Source organism: Saccopteryx bilineata, chromosome 2 (genome assembly GCF_036850765.1).
Source record: "Saccopteryx bilineata isolate mSacBil1 chromosome 2, mSacBil1_pri_phased_curated, whole genome shotgun sequence".
NCBI classification, from domain to species: Eukaryota; Metazoa; Chordata; class Mammalia; order Chiroptera; family Emballonuridae; genus Saccopteryx; species Saccopteryx bilineata.
Window position 1 is genome coordinate 1198890 of NC_089491.1, and position 13848 is coordinate 1212737.

Sequence of the window (13848 nt, forward strand, 5' to 3'; positions counted from 1 at the left end):
GGGTGAAGCACCCGCAGGGGAGATGGCACTGCTGCTGCTGCTGCCGCTGCTGCCCGGCCTGGGGCCCAGCCTGGTCTCCGCCCAGGAGCTCAACCTGCGGTCAGTGGTGCGCAGGAACTACAACATGGCCAAGGTGGGTCTGTGTCTGGGGGCCGGCCTCTGAGGGTGCCGGGGGGGGCACACCTGTGTTCTCTCGGCCTGGGTCTCTAACCTGTGACGAGGCGCTGTTCTCACGGGGGAGCCCACTTCTCCTTCCCCAGCTGGGAGCAGCAGCCTGGAAGGGTGGGCGGGGTCTCTGGAGGACGGAGTGTGGCCCCCCAGGAGGCCTGGCCCCCCCAGGAGGGAGGCACTGAGGAATCCCAGAGCCACCCTGCCTGCCCCCCACCCCGCCACACCCACCCCGCCACACCCACGACGCCTCTGCCGGCAGCTTTCGGGGGCCTGGTATTCCATCTCGATGGCTTCGGATGACATGAAGCGGATCGAAGAACACGGGGACCTGAGGGTCTTCATCCAAAACATAAAAAGCGTCAGTGACGGCAGCCTGGAGTTCTTCCTCCGGTTCCTGTGAGTGCGCCCAGATCTGCCCGGACGGGGGACACCGGGGCCCCCGCACCCCAGGGACACTGGTGATGTCCTTGGACTCCACCTCACTCACTGCAGACGCGTGCAGCCTCCTGGGGCCAGCGCCTGACCGGGTGCACTGCAGGGGGAGACCCGGGGGGGGGCGGGGACAGGAGAAGGGGTGCGGGCCGGGGGGGCGCAGGGCCAGCTCACCCAGCCCCAGCCGGTGTGCAGGCTGCAGGGGGAGTGCGCGGACGTGGCCATCGTCTGCGAGAAGACGGAGAAAGAGGGAGAATACACCCTGGTCTGTAAGTGGACGCCCCCTACCCTGGGGCCTCGGCCATTTCCCAGTGAGCTCGGAGTCCAGGCCTTTTATGGGGCCCCTGGAGGAGTTGAGTCTAAATGATATACGACCCAGCCTAGCACACCACAACTTCAGGACGCTTCAAGAGCCTCTCTGCTTGGGAAAGCCGCTGGCTCAGTCTTCTGGGGGGGCCGGTGAACACTTGCAGACTCCTGAGTGGGTAGTGTGTGCTCAAGCAGCCCCCCTCCTGCCATGACCCACCCGGCCCACCCTGTGCCCCCTCGGCCACACACAACACCCCAGCAGCTAACCGGTGGGTGCCAGCCGTGGTGTGGGCTGGGCCCGGCTGCTCTGAGCCTCACCTCCACACAGACGAGGGGGACAACAGGGTCCTGCTCCTGGAGACCGACTACAACCTGTACTCCACCTTCTACCTGCGCAACATCAGGAACGGCACCGAGACCCAAGTGCTCGCTCTTTATGGTACCGCCTCACCGGGGCCTCCGCCTGGGAGTGGCAGGGGGGTGCCTGAGGTCCTCTCCCCTGAAGACAGGGCTCGTCCTGTCGGGGCGGAGAGAGGGGGTCCACCACACCCCGAGGTTCCCACCACCCGTCTCCCCACAATCAAGTCCCATGCTGGGGTGAAGGAGGGTGGCCCGGGCCCAGGTGGCCACGCCCCTCCACCTCGGAGCTGCAGAGGGCACCGCCCCGGGGTTCCCACCACCCGTCTCCCCACAATCAAGTCCCATCCTGGGGTGAGGGGGGGTGGCCCCGGGCCCAGGTGGCCACGCCCTCAGCCTCAGAGCTGCAGAGCCCCCCCCCCGGGGGGGGGACCCTCCCCACACCTCCTCCCAAATGACCCATGAGGGAGGGACCCGCAGCCTGGCCGTGCTGCCCTCAGGACGGATAGCGGAACTGACGCCCAGCTTCCTGGAGAGGTTTGAGAGAGTCTGCAGAAAATACAGACTTGGTCAGCAGAACATCATCAACCTGAGCAGACAAGGTCGGGCCCGCGGCTTCCTTCCGGGGAGGAGCTCTGGGGGACAGCTGGTTCCGTGTGGCCCGGCACAAGGAGCTGCCCGAGGGTCTGGGGGTGGAGGCCCCAGAGAGGCCTGTCTGAGAGCCAGCGCTGTCTCCCCAGACCCATGCCTCCAGGACAAGAGGTAGAGGAGACCCCAGCTGCCGGCCGCTGGTGCGTGAGTTTGCTGGGGATGCAGGGCCCTAGGACAGCGGGAAGGCTGGTGGGACAGTTGGGGACACTTCTCCCAGCCCAGCCCTCACTGGACCTGCGTGGGTTTCCTGTGGGTGGCAGGGTCTGAGCAAACGGGAGACCTGCCCGGTATCATCACCGTCCTGGGGCTGCTGTCGCGAACGACCACACTCTGGGTGACTTAGAACAACAGACTTGTTCTCCCGCAGAGCTGGGCCCTACAATCCTGACATCAAGGTGTCCCAGGGCCACGTTCCCTCCGGAGTCTCGGGGGGGGGGAGGGTCCTTCCTGGTCTCTCTCAGCTTCTGGTGGCTCCAGGCGTCCCTGGGCCTGTGGCCACATCCCCCTGGTCTCTGCTTCTGGTGGCTCCAGGCGTCCCTGGGCCTGTGGCCACATCCCCCTGGTCTCTGCTTCTGGCTGACACGCCCTCTCCTCTGTGTCTGTGTCTCTCCCCTTCTCTCTCCCACAAGGACACTGGTCGCTGACGGAGGGCTGGATAACCCAGAATGGCCTCACCACCCTCCCCTTACATCTGCGAAGACCCTTTCCAGAGAGAGCCCCCTTCACAGATCGCCACGTTGAGTTTGGAGAGCGGACGCATCTGGGGGCCCCGTGCGGATGCCAGCACGGGGGGGGGGGGCGGGGATGGGGAGCTGGGGGACCTCTCTGTGTTAGTCCACACAACCTCGGGTGAGCTACTGTTATTTCCAAATACAAGGTGACGTGGAAAGTGTGTGTCCTTCCTTTGGGGTCCACCCAGGACGTGCTGACGGGCCACCTCCCTGTCACCCCTCCTGTCCCGTGCAACAGGGAGCTTCCCCGCGGGCTCTGGCCTCGCCACGGCCACCGACACAGGCTCGGGCTCAGTGCCCACCGCCACCGACACAGGCTCGGGCTCAGTGCCCACCGCCACTGACACAGGCTCGGGCTCAGTGCCCACCGCCACCGACACAGGCTCGGGCTCAGTGCCAACCGCCACCGACACAGGCTCGGGCTCAATGCCCACCGCCACCGACAGTGCCCTGCCTCCCGAAGCCTGGGTCGCCACCCAGGGTCGCCACCCAGGGTCCCCGCCACCTGCCCCCTTCCCTCAGAACAGGGACTAGACTTCCGCTCGAGCTCCCGCGCTCAGGGCCGGGCAGCCGGGCAGGGCAAGGAGGGGGCTCTGCTGTCCCTGGGCACCCCCCGTCCGAGGGGCAGCGGGCCCTGCCGGCCTCTCCCTCCACAGGTGGCACAGCCTGAGACCCTCCCTATGGTGTCTCCGGCATGGAGACACGGGCAAACAGCCTTGGCAGGGGTCAGCGCCAACCCCCAGGGGCTTCTCCCTCAGGGTTCACGCTCTCAGGGTGCTGAGGGGAACTTGCCCCCGCCCCCCAGCACCAGGGTCAGCTTGTCACCGCCGAGCCGGGCAGTGTTAGGACAAGGGCTCCAGGTACCAGTCCCCTCCCTTTGGGCTCTGGGCTCTGGGCGGTGGAGGGCTTTGTGTCCCTTCCAAAGGGGCCAGGTGCCAGGACAGAGCCTTTCATGTGGACAGGCCGGGGGCAGCAGGCACCCCCACAGGCAGCCCAGCCTCCAGCTCGTTGTCCGGATCCTCTGTCCAGCCAGCTGGGCTGTGGCAGGCACTGGAGGAAGCTGCCCACTCACCCGGGGCCCGCCGGTGCAGAAAGCTGGCTTCCGAGGGAGGGGGCAGAACGGGCCTGCCCAGGAGGGTGCCGGGGAGGAGCCGCCAACAGTGACCCCCGGGACCATGGCGATGCACTGTCCCCGCCCGCGAGGAAGTGCAGAGGGGAGCTGAGCCCAGAGCTGGGGTGGGGTGAGGGGGCCGGGGTGCCAGGCTGTGGAGCTCAGTGTGGGGCTGCGGCTGGCCTGAGGGCTCCTGCAGCCCAACCCAACCAGAGATCCCCTGGCGGACGGGTACCCGTGGTGGCAGGCAGGGGAGCTGGGCCCCCAGGGTCCGAGGCTCAGGACAGAACGAGACTGCAGTGGGCGTGAGGGGGGCGCCCAGACACTGCACTGCGCCCAGACCGCCCGTCTGTGTCATCCAAACCGAGAGCGCTCGCTTGAGCACAGGAAGTGGGAACGACACCCCGTGGGCACAGGGGGCCAGTGTGCGCGGTCACCGGTCACGCTCCAGTCCACCCCCCGTCTAACCTCACCCCCCCGTCTAACCCCCCCCGTCTAACCTCACCCCCCCGTCTAACCTCACCCCCCGTCTAACCTCCCCCCGTCTAACCTCACCCCCATCTAACCTCACCCCCCCATCTAAAACACCCCCCGTCTAACCTCACCCCCCCATCCACCCCCTGTCTAACCCCCCCACCGTCTAACCTCACCCCCGTCTAACCTCACCCCCCCATCCACCCCCTGTCTAACCCCCCCACCGTCTAACCTCACCCCCATCTAACCTCACCCCCCCATCTAAAACACCCCCCGTCTAACCTCACCCCCCCATCCACCTCCCGTCTAACCTCACCCCCCCACCATCTAACCTCACCCCCCCCCGTCTAACCTCAGCCCCCCCGGTCTAACCTCACCCCCCCATCCACCCCCCGTCTAACCTCACCCCCCCACCATCTAACCTCACCCCCCCCCGTCTAACCTCAGCCCCCCCCCCCCCGTCTAACCTCACCCTCCCTGCCACGATGAAAAACGATTGTATTGTCAGGTAAAGGAGGTACCGGGCACCCTAACAACCATGGCACATGCCACCCACCGGCTCTGTTCCTGTCGCTGCCATTTGATCAGGACGCACGGGGGGGGGGGGAGAGGGGGGGCGGGCAGGCTGTGGTGTGCCCGGGCACGGGCAAGGTGCCTCTGCTGAGGAAGCCAGGTCGAGCTGGGCACTGGGGGTCCAGCTGGCAGCGGTGGGGGCTTCGAGGTCTAAATTCCCGGCTGACCTAAGAGTGGGTCTTAGAAGGGGTCCCCAGGACCCCACCTCAGTGGCGTGAGTCTCCCCTGGGCCGGATCCCACCGGTCTAGCCAGAGCGTGGGAAGCCCAGGGGAAGGATGGGCCACTGCCTCCCGCCCTAGCCGGGCTAGAGGGCCAGAGAGCATGCGGGCGGGAGGCGTCCATGCATGCAGCGGCTTCCTCCCAGAAGGTGCTGCCTTCTCTCTTGGCCTCGGAGGACAGAGGGCAGGAGGAGGGCCCCTGATGGGTTTTATCCGGAAGAGTGACATGCGTGGGGACCCACTGGTGCATTCCCTTCTCCCCCAGGAGGCCTGGGCCGGAGACGGGTTCCGCTTTAGCAGGGGGGGTGTCTGAGAGCAGAGACTCCGTCCAGGCCAGCAGCCTGCCCACCAGTGGCACATCCTTCCTGTCACATGAAGCCCTGTGCGGGGATGGCCCAGTGCAGCCAGCGCCGAGGCGTGCGGACCCTGCTGCTGCCACATCTGCACAGGATGCTTGGCCACGGCCACGTGGGAGGGAAGCACGGGCCTGGCCGCAGACCCCACGGGCCAGCAAGGCATGTCCAGGGGAGCGGGTTCAGGAACAAGAAGAACCAAGAAGAGGAGTCTTGCAAGGCCCACACCTGCCGTGCATGGCACGGCCATTTTTTGTCCAGCTAAACCAAGCCGGCAGCACAGGGAGCTTGTCTGGGGAGGGGAGGGGAGGATGGGAGGCGTCTGGGCAAGGACGGCTCACCCGTAGGTCTCATCCTGTACCAGCCAGTGTCACCCCGGCCTGGCGCTGTCTCTACTCGAGGCAGGCTTCCGGGTTTCAGAGTTTGGGTGCAATATCCAGACCCTGGGGGACACTCAGAGCCCTGCAGACCTCCCTGAGTCCAGCCTCGGGAAACGCAGCCTACCCCTGCACCTGTGCACACCAGTACCTGTGCACACCTGTACACGCCTGAGCCTGTGCATCCTGAGCTTGTGCACACCTGCGCCTGTCCACACCTGAGCCTGTGCACACCTGAGCTTGTGCACACCTGAGCCTGTGCACCCTGCGCCTGTGCACACCTGAGCCTGTGCACCCTGCGCCTGTCCACACCTGAGCCTGTGCACACCTGCGCCTGTGCACCCTGCGCCTGTGCACCCTGCGCCTGTGCACACCTGAGCCTGTGCACCCTGAGCTTGTGCACACCTGCGCCTGTGCACCCTGCGCCTGTCCACACCTGAGCCTGTGCACACCTGCGCCTGTCCACACCTGAGCCTGTCCACACCTGCGCCTGTCCACACCTGCGCCTGTGCACCCTGCGCCTGTCCACACCTGAGCCTGTGCACACCTGCGCCTGTCCACACCTGAGCCTGTCCACACCTGCGCCTGTGCACCCCTGCGCCTGTCCACACCTGAGCCTGTGCACCCTGCGCCTGTCCACACCTGAGCCTGTGCACCCCTGCGCCTGTGCACCCTGCGCCTGTCCACACCTGAGCCTGTGCACCCTGCGCCTGTCCACACCTGAGCCTGTCCACACCTGCGCCTGTGCACCCCTGCGCCTGTCCATACCTGAGCCTGTGCACCCTGCGCCTGTCCACACCTGAGCCTGTCCACACCTGCGCCTGTGCACCCCTGCGCCTGTCCACACCTGAGCCTGTGCACCCTGCGCCTGTCCACACCTGAGCCTGTGCACACCTGAGCCTGTGCATCCTGAGCTTGTGCACACCTGCGCCTGTGCACCCTGCGCCTGTCCACACCTGAGCCTGTGCACCCTGCGCCTGTCCACACCTGAGCCTGTCCACACCTGCGCCTGTGCACGCCTGCGCCTGTCCACACCTGAGCCTGTGCACCCTGCGCCTGTCCACACCTGAGCCTGTGCACCCTGAGCCTGTGCACACCTGCGCCTGTGCACCCTGCGCCTGTCCACACCTGAGCCTGTCCACACCTGAGCCTGTGCACCCTGCGCCTGTGCACCCCTGCGCCTGTCCACACCTGAGCCTGTGCACACCTGCGCCTGTGCACGCCTGCGCCTGTCCACACCTGAGCCTGTGCACACCTGCGCCTGTGCACGCCTGAGCCTGTGCACGCCTGCGCCTGTCCACGCCTGAGCCTGTGCACGCCTGCGCCTGTCCACGCCTGAGCCTGTGCACGCCTGCGCCTGTCCACGCCTGAGCCTGTGCCTTTGTACGCCTGCGCCTGTCCACGCCTGAGCCTGTGCACGCCTGCGCCTGTCCACGCCTGAGCCTGTGCACGCCTGCGCCTGTCCACGCCTGAGCCTGTGCCTTTGCACGCCTGCGCCTGTCCACGCCTGAGCCTGTGCACACCTGCGCCTGTCCACGCCTGAGCCTGTGCACGCCTGCGCCTGTCCACGCCTGAGCCTGTGCACGCCTGCGCCTGTCCACGCCTGAACCTGTGCCTTTGCACGCCTGCGCCTGTCCACATCTGTCCACGTCTGAGCCTGTGCACGCCTGAGCCTGTGCACGTCTGAGCCTGTGCACGCCTGAGCCTGTGCACGCCTGAGCCTGTCCACACCAGTCCCCTGTGCTCACCTGGCTGTGACACCGGTGAGCCCCACTGTTTCCTCCTCTGGCAGCTGTCCCTTCAGACCCATTGCCCATTTTTTTAGTTTGTTTTCTCCCCCCCCCCACTTTGCACATCAATTCAACTCCTCCCCTTCCCCCATTGCAGATGTCCCCCCATCACACATCCCTCCTGTCACCCCCACAGGCTGGTCCCGGTGCACCTGTCACTCAGCCCCAGGCAGCCAGGCTCCCTGACTCACGGCAGCCTCTGCCCATAGGTGTCACCGAGCCTGCGATGGACCGGTGACCCCTGAGCTGCTGACATTGGGAAAACGCCCCGGGAGGAGGCGCCATGGGAAGAGGGGCTGTGGGAGGAGGGGCCATGGGAGGAGGGGCTGTGGGAGGAGGGGTCCTGGGAGGAGGGGTCATGGGAGGAGAGGGCCTGGGAGGAGGGGCTGTGGGAGAAGGGGTAGTGGGAGGAGGGGGCCGTGGGAGGAGGGGGCCATGGGAGGAGGGGGCCTGGGAGGAGGGCCATGGGAAGAGGGGGCCGTGGGAGGAGGGGGCATGGGAGGAGGGGCCGTGGGAGGAGGGGGCCGTGGGAGGAGGGGCATGGGAGGAGGGGGCCGTGGGAGGAGGGGGCCGTGGGAGGAGGGGCCGTGGGAGGAGGGGCAGTGGGAGAAGGGGCCGTGGGAGGAGGGGGCCGTGGGAGGAGGGGGCCGTGGGAGGAGGGGCATGGGAGGAGGGGCATGGGAGGAGGGGCCGTGGGAGGAGGGCCGTGGGAGGAGGGGGCCGTGGGAGGAGGGGCATGGGAGGAGGGGCCGTGGGAGGAGGGGGCTGTGAGAGGGGGGGCATGGGAGGAGGGGGCCGTGGGAGGAGGGGGCCGTGGGAGGAGGGGCATGGGAGGAGGGGGCCGTGGGAGGAGGGGCCGTGGGAGGAGGGGCCGTGGGAGGAGGGGCAGTGGGAGGAGGGGGCCATGGGAGGAGGGGCCATGGGAGGAGTCCCGGGAGGAGGGGCCCTGGCCACATTGCTCAGACCCCCACTTGGCTTGAAATGAGACTGAGGGCTCCCCTGAGTGTGCCTAAGTGATCCTAGGAACCCTGACCTGCACCTAGGGCATCAGGCCTCATAGGATGGACAGACGTGGGCGGGTTCCGTGCTCGTGAGCCCAGCAGTGGGTTTCCGAGCTCCAGGGGGGGGCAGGCTTGGCAAGTCAGCTGTGGGTGTCCCCTGTCCCACCAGGAGGCTGACAGCCGGGCTCACCTCATGACTGGGGGTCATGGGCAGGGGCCCAGCTCCAGGGAGAGGCCTGGCAACAAGTCTCCTCCACAGTGGGGACTCAGATTCACAGAGACAGGAAGTAGATGGTGGGGGGTGGGGCTGGGGGAGGGGACGGGAGTGTTTTACGGGGACGGAGGGTCAGTTTGGGAAGATGAGAAGGTCCAGAGAGGACGGTGGCGGCGGCCGCACAACAGTCTGAATGTGCCTCACGCTGCTAGCTGTGCGCTCAGACAGGGTAAGGGTGGTCAGTTGTGTTAGGTATGTTTCATCACTATAAAAACTAAAGTAATTGGCCCTGGCCAGTTGGCTCAGTGGTAGAGCGTCAGCCTGGAGTGCGGGAGTCCTGGGTTTGATTCCCGGCCAGGGCACACAGGAGAAGCGCCCATCTGCTTCTCCACCCCTCCCCCTCTCCTTCCTCTCTGTCTGTCTCTTCCCCTCCTGCAGCCAAGGCTCCATTGGAGCAAAGTTGGCCTGGGCGCTGAGGATGGCTCTGTGGCCTCTGCCTCAGGCGCTAGAATGACTCTGATTGTGGCAGAGCGACGCCCCAGATGGGCAGAGCGTCGCCCCTGGTGGGCGTGCCGGGTGGATCCCAGTCGGGCGCATGCGGGAGTCTGTCTGACTGCCTCCCCGTTTCCAACTTCGGAAAAATACAAAACAAAACAAAACAAAAAAAAAAACTAAAGTAATTTAAAAACTGACACAGGACCCTGGCCGGTTGGCTCAGCGGTAGAGCGTTGGCCTAGCGTGCGGAGGACCCGGGTTCGATTCCCGGCCAGGGCACACAGGAGAAGCGCCCATTTGCTTCTCCACCCCTCCGCCGCGCTTTCCCTCTCTGTCTCTCTCTTCCCCTCCCGCAGCCAAGGCTCCATTGGAGCAAAGATGGCCCGGGCGCTGGGCATGGCTCTGTGGCCTCTGCCCCAGGCGCTAGAGTGGCTCTGGTCGCAACATGGTGACGCCCAGGATGGGCAGAGCGTCGCCCCTGGTGGGCGTGCCGGGTGGATCCTGGTCGGGCGCATGCGGGAGCCTGTCTGACTGTCTCTCCCTGTTTCCAGCTTCAGAAAAATGAAAAAAATGAAAGAAAAAAAAAACAAAAAAAAAAAGCAAAAAACAAACTGACACGGATGGATCGTACAAACATATGGAATGGATAAAAGCTAGACACGAAAGGATATGCCCTGTAGGACAGCATTTATATAAACTTCAAAAACGGGCAGGGAGGTGCGGTGGTCAGACTAAGAATGAGGTGGTTTACAGTAAAGGTTATGTCCCGGGGGTTGTGATGGAGGTCAAGGACTTCTGGGCTGGTGATTCCAGACCAGCTTCAACCTGACCCCCAGTCCCAGGGTGGACTGGTCACTGAGTGACCACCAACCCCAGGTGTGGACCGGTCATTGTGTGGCCACCAGCCACAGGTGTGGACAATACCCAGAGGTGGACCAGCCTCAGCCTGACCACCAGCCCCAGGTGTGGACCAGTTGCTGAGTGACCACCAGCCCCAGGGGTGGACAGTACCCAGAGATGGACCAGCCTCAACCTGACCACCAGCCCCAGGTGTGGACCGGTCATTGTGTGACCACCAGCCCCAGGTGTGGACCAGTTGCTGAGTGACCACCAGCCCCAGGGGTGGACAATACCCAGAGGTGGACCAGCCTCAGCCTGACCACCAGTCCCAGGTGTGGACTGGTCGCTGAGTGACCACCAGTCCCAGATGTGGCTGCTTGCCACTGCAGAGCCGTGCTGTGGCCTCAGTAGCTGCTGACCGCCCCATGTGTTCGGTCCTGCCCTGACACGCGTGATCCCCAAGGAGGCTGGAAGGTAATGGAGCGAATGGACCACGTTGACACATAATTCACAGCAAGTGTCCACAGTTGGTTGAGGTCATCAGGGCCCGGGAACAAAGATGAGGACGTCAGTCCCCATGCAGGCCACCAGGGCAGGGCACACAGGCATGTGAGTTCTGGCCCCCGGCCAGAGGCCTTGGGGGGGAGGCTAGCTTTTCCAGGAAAGGGTGCCACTACCGCCGCCTTTGTTTTATTTTTTTTAATTTTTTCTGAAGCTGGAAATGGGGAGAGACAGACAGACTCCCGCATGCGCCTGACCAGGATCCACCGGGCACGCCCACCAGGGGCGATGCTCTGCCCACCAGGGGGCGATGCTCTGCCCCTCCGGGGCGTCGCTCTGCCAGAGCCACTCTAGCGCCTGGGACAAAGGCCAAGGAGCCATCCCCAGCGCCCGGGCCATCTTTGCTCCAATGGAGCCTTGGCTGCGGGAGGGGAAGAGAGAGACAGAGAGGAAGGGGGGGTGGAGAAGCAAATGGGCGCCTCTCCTATGTGCCCTGGCCGGGAATCGAACCCGGATCCCCCGCACGGCAGGCCGACGCTCTACCGCTGAGCCAACCGGCCAGGGCCCCGCCTTTGTTTTTGAAAACGCCATCTCAGGATACACTGTACTGTGGCTGCTACCTGGAGTCCTGGGTGATGGTCATTGCTGGGAGGTCGCTGAGGAAGGACCCATTCTGGGGGGCAGAGCACTCATGTGGGGTCCCCCATGAGGACAGCACCCGTGGACAGACTCAGGCAACTGGATGTTGGGGCTGTGCCATGCCACCTCTGAGAAGGGGGAAGTGTCCACACCCTCCTCGGGGGCCTTGTCAGTGGAGCACGAGACCTGGTCCGGAGATCTGCCCAGGAATGAGCCTGAAACAGAGGCTAGCTGCATCCCGGGGAGCCTCGGGTGACCGCAGCCCCTGGCCGCCTCCCAGGGGCGGGGGTGGGGAGGAGAGCTAAGCCAGGACCACATCCCTCCGACCCCTGCCTCCGCCATCACGTGGCTTACTCCCGTGTGCCTGTGTCTCCCTTTGTCTCATGAGGACATCCGCCATTGGATACAAAACCCACCTAATCCAGCGGGACCTCATCTCACCTTAACTATATCTGCAAAGACCTTTATTCCAAATACGGTCACAGGCTGAGGCTCTGGGTGGACGTGAACTGGCAGGTGAGTGTGTGTGGAGGGGATGGTGTGTGTGTGTGCGTGTGTGTGTGCGTGCGCGCGCGCGCGGGTGAGTGTGTGTGGAGGGATGGTGTGTGTGTGTGTGTGTGTGTGATGGTGTGTGAGTGTGTGTGGGGGGGGATGGTGTGTGTGTGTGTGAGTGTGTGTGTGTGGGGATGATGTGTGTGTGCACGCGCGCGGGTGAGTGTGTGTGGGGGGGATGGTGTGTGTGTGTGTGATGGTGTGTGAGTGTGTGTGTGTGGGGGGATGTGGTGTGTGTGTGTGGGGGATGTGGTGTGTGTGTGTGTGTGATGGTGTGTGAGTGTGTATGAGTGGGGAGATGGTGTGTGGTGTGTGTGTGTGGGGATGGTGTGTGTGTGTGTGGGGGATGGTGTGTGTGTGTGTGTGTGTGTGTGTCTATTCAGCCCACACCACCAGGAGATGCCGCCCTGTGGCGGCAGCAGGAAGGGCCAGTGCTCACCGGACAGGACCTGTGTTCTGGAGCCCGGGGTCCAGCACGGCACTCTGCCCGTGACCAGCAGCACACAGCTCTTCGCTGGGCTGACACTCACTCTTGCTCCTGGAGCTGTAGAAGTTCTAGGACCCAACCTGTGCCAGGAGGGGAGGAAGAACGGCCAAGAGGGGGCCCCACCCGCCACCTCCGCCGGGATCCCAGGGAGCACGAGAGAGGAGCTAACAGACGGCCCGGAGACCCTGGGCAGCCACTCCACGGGGTCTTCACACCCCAAGAAGGGAGGGGCCTGAAGGCACCAGCCATATCTTGCAAGAACGGGCCCCTAAAAAATGCTTTTCGCATTGAAACACAGAACCCAGGGCCCCGGACTTGCACACTCTTGACACCCTGAGCCTGTGGCCCTGTCTCCACAGCAAGCACCCCGGCCCCACCGTCTCCAGCTCTGGGTTCCAGGGTCCCCAGGTCACCCTGTGCAGGTGACATGCCCCGGCCCACTCAGTGGGAGCACGGGCACCACCAGGCAGAAGCCGGGGGTCCAAACGCGTACCACCATTCTCTCCTCTGCCACCACACCAGCTGGGTTCGGGGTGGCCGGGTCTCGGGACCGAGACCAGGAAGCAGGGTCCCCCGGTCCCCTGGCCAACAGCTATCTGTCCCCTGGATTTATTCCTAGTCACTTGATTTTTTTTTTCTTCTTCACTGAATTGCACGTGATGTCCCCTGGGATTGTACTTCCTCATCACGCATCGCTCGCTCACACACAGAAGCCGTTCATGTCTGTGTGCAGATCCCGTGAACTCAGCGACCCGGATACACGCCTCTGCGGGTGAACTTGGGGCCCTCTGCTTCACACACGCTCACTCACCCGTGCGCCTCTCCGACATACGCCGCCTGGCAGGTATCCCTCTACCTTCCCCTCCTTCACGCCCCCTACCGGAAGGACCCGTGCCCCCATCGACGGCAGAGGCGACAGTGGGCGCCTTGTTCCCAACCCTGCGGTGACGGTGACGACGGCTCTCGGCGGTTTTGTGACACCCTCAGTCAGATGGAGAAAAGCTGCCTTCTGTCGCTAGGGTGCTGTGGGAGACTGCACGCTGGCAAAGCCCTCGTAGTTTGAGGGTTCAGCCAAAGGCTAAGTTCTCCCCCCCCCCCACACCTCCGTATTGGCTGTGAAGCTGAGTATTTGCACTCGTCCCATCCCCCCACCTCACCTGCTTGATTAAGTTGCTAGAAGCAACTTACCGGCCCTTCCTCTCACCCTTTGTTTGTTCAGATGTTGGTTGATTTCAGTTATGTAGGGTGGGGGGATTCCTGCTTACGCCTTAAATGGATTCCTGTTTATGCCTTAAGATAAGGTGACCAACTTTTTTTACAATGAAAAAGAGGACAAAAATAAATGGGAGGAAACAATATCATCACTAAAAGAAACATTTTATTCATTGCAACAATAATGCACTCTAACATGATAAAGGCATAATAAAAACGTGTAATATTTTATAATGTCACTATGCTTACATGCCTATTCATTTTTAATAATTACTTGTAAGAGAAAAGTACTCATTTAATAAAACTAAATATGAAACAAAACCACTAATTTGGAGTGATAGTCGGGTGTATATATCATT

At 63.7% G+C, this 13848-nt stretch overlaps 1 protein-coding gene and 1 non-coding gene across 3 annotated transcripts; one reads left to right on the top strand and one right to left on the bottom strand.

The window, feature by feature from the left end:
- On the top strand, positions 1 to 2685 carry LCN9 (lipocalin 9). 2 transcript variants are annotated; one of them, XM_066254604.1, is made up of 7 exons: positions 1 to 133; positions 431 to 567; positions 799 to 872; positions 1241 to 1351; positions 1770 to 1871; positions 2010 to 2060; positions 2550 to 2685. In XM_066254604.1, exons 1-6 carry the CDS (start codon positions 23 to 25, stop codon positions 2033 to 2035), a joined length of 561 nt encoding a protein of 186 aa, XP_066110701.1. In that variant the 5' UTR covers positions 1 to 22; the 3' UTR covers positions 2036 to 2060; positions 2550 to 2685. The 2 variants fall into 2 exon arrangements, with proteins under 2 accessions (XP_066110701.1, XP_066110702.1); XM_066254605.1 differs by lacking the exons at positions 2010 to 2060; positions 2550 to 2685 and having other exon boundaries at positions 1807 to 1862.
- Positions 2686 to 11088: 8403 nt separating this feature from the next.
- TRNAG-GCC (transfer RNA glycine (anticodon GCC)) lies at positions 11089 to 11164 on the bottom strand. Its single transcript has one exon. It is a non-coding gene; the product is annotated as a tRNA-Gly (tRNA).
- Between the last annotated feature and the right edge of the window lie 2684 nt (positions 11165 to 13848).

Bases quoted from the DNA above. Each gene is read 5' to 3' on its own strand.
- LCN9 (XM_066254604.1), top strand. From the start codon at position 23: ATGGCACTGCTGCTGCTGCTGCCGCTGCTGCCCGGCCTGGGGCCCAGC. The intron at 134-430 runs GTGGGTCTGTGT...CTCTGCCGGCAG, and splicing joins GGAACTACAACATGGCCAAG to CTTTCGGGGGCCTGGTATTC. The intron at 1,872-2,009 runs GTCGGGCCCGCG...CTGTCTCCCCAG, and splicing joins CATCAACCTGAGCAGACAAG to ACCCATGCCTCCAGGACAAG.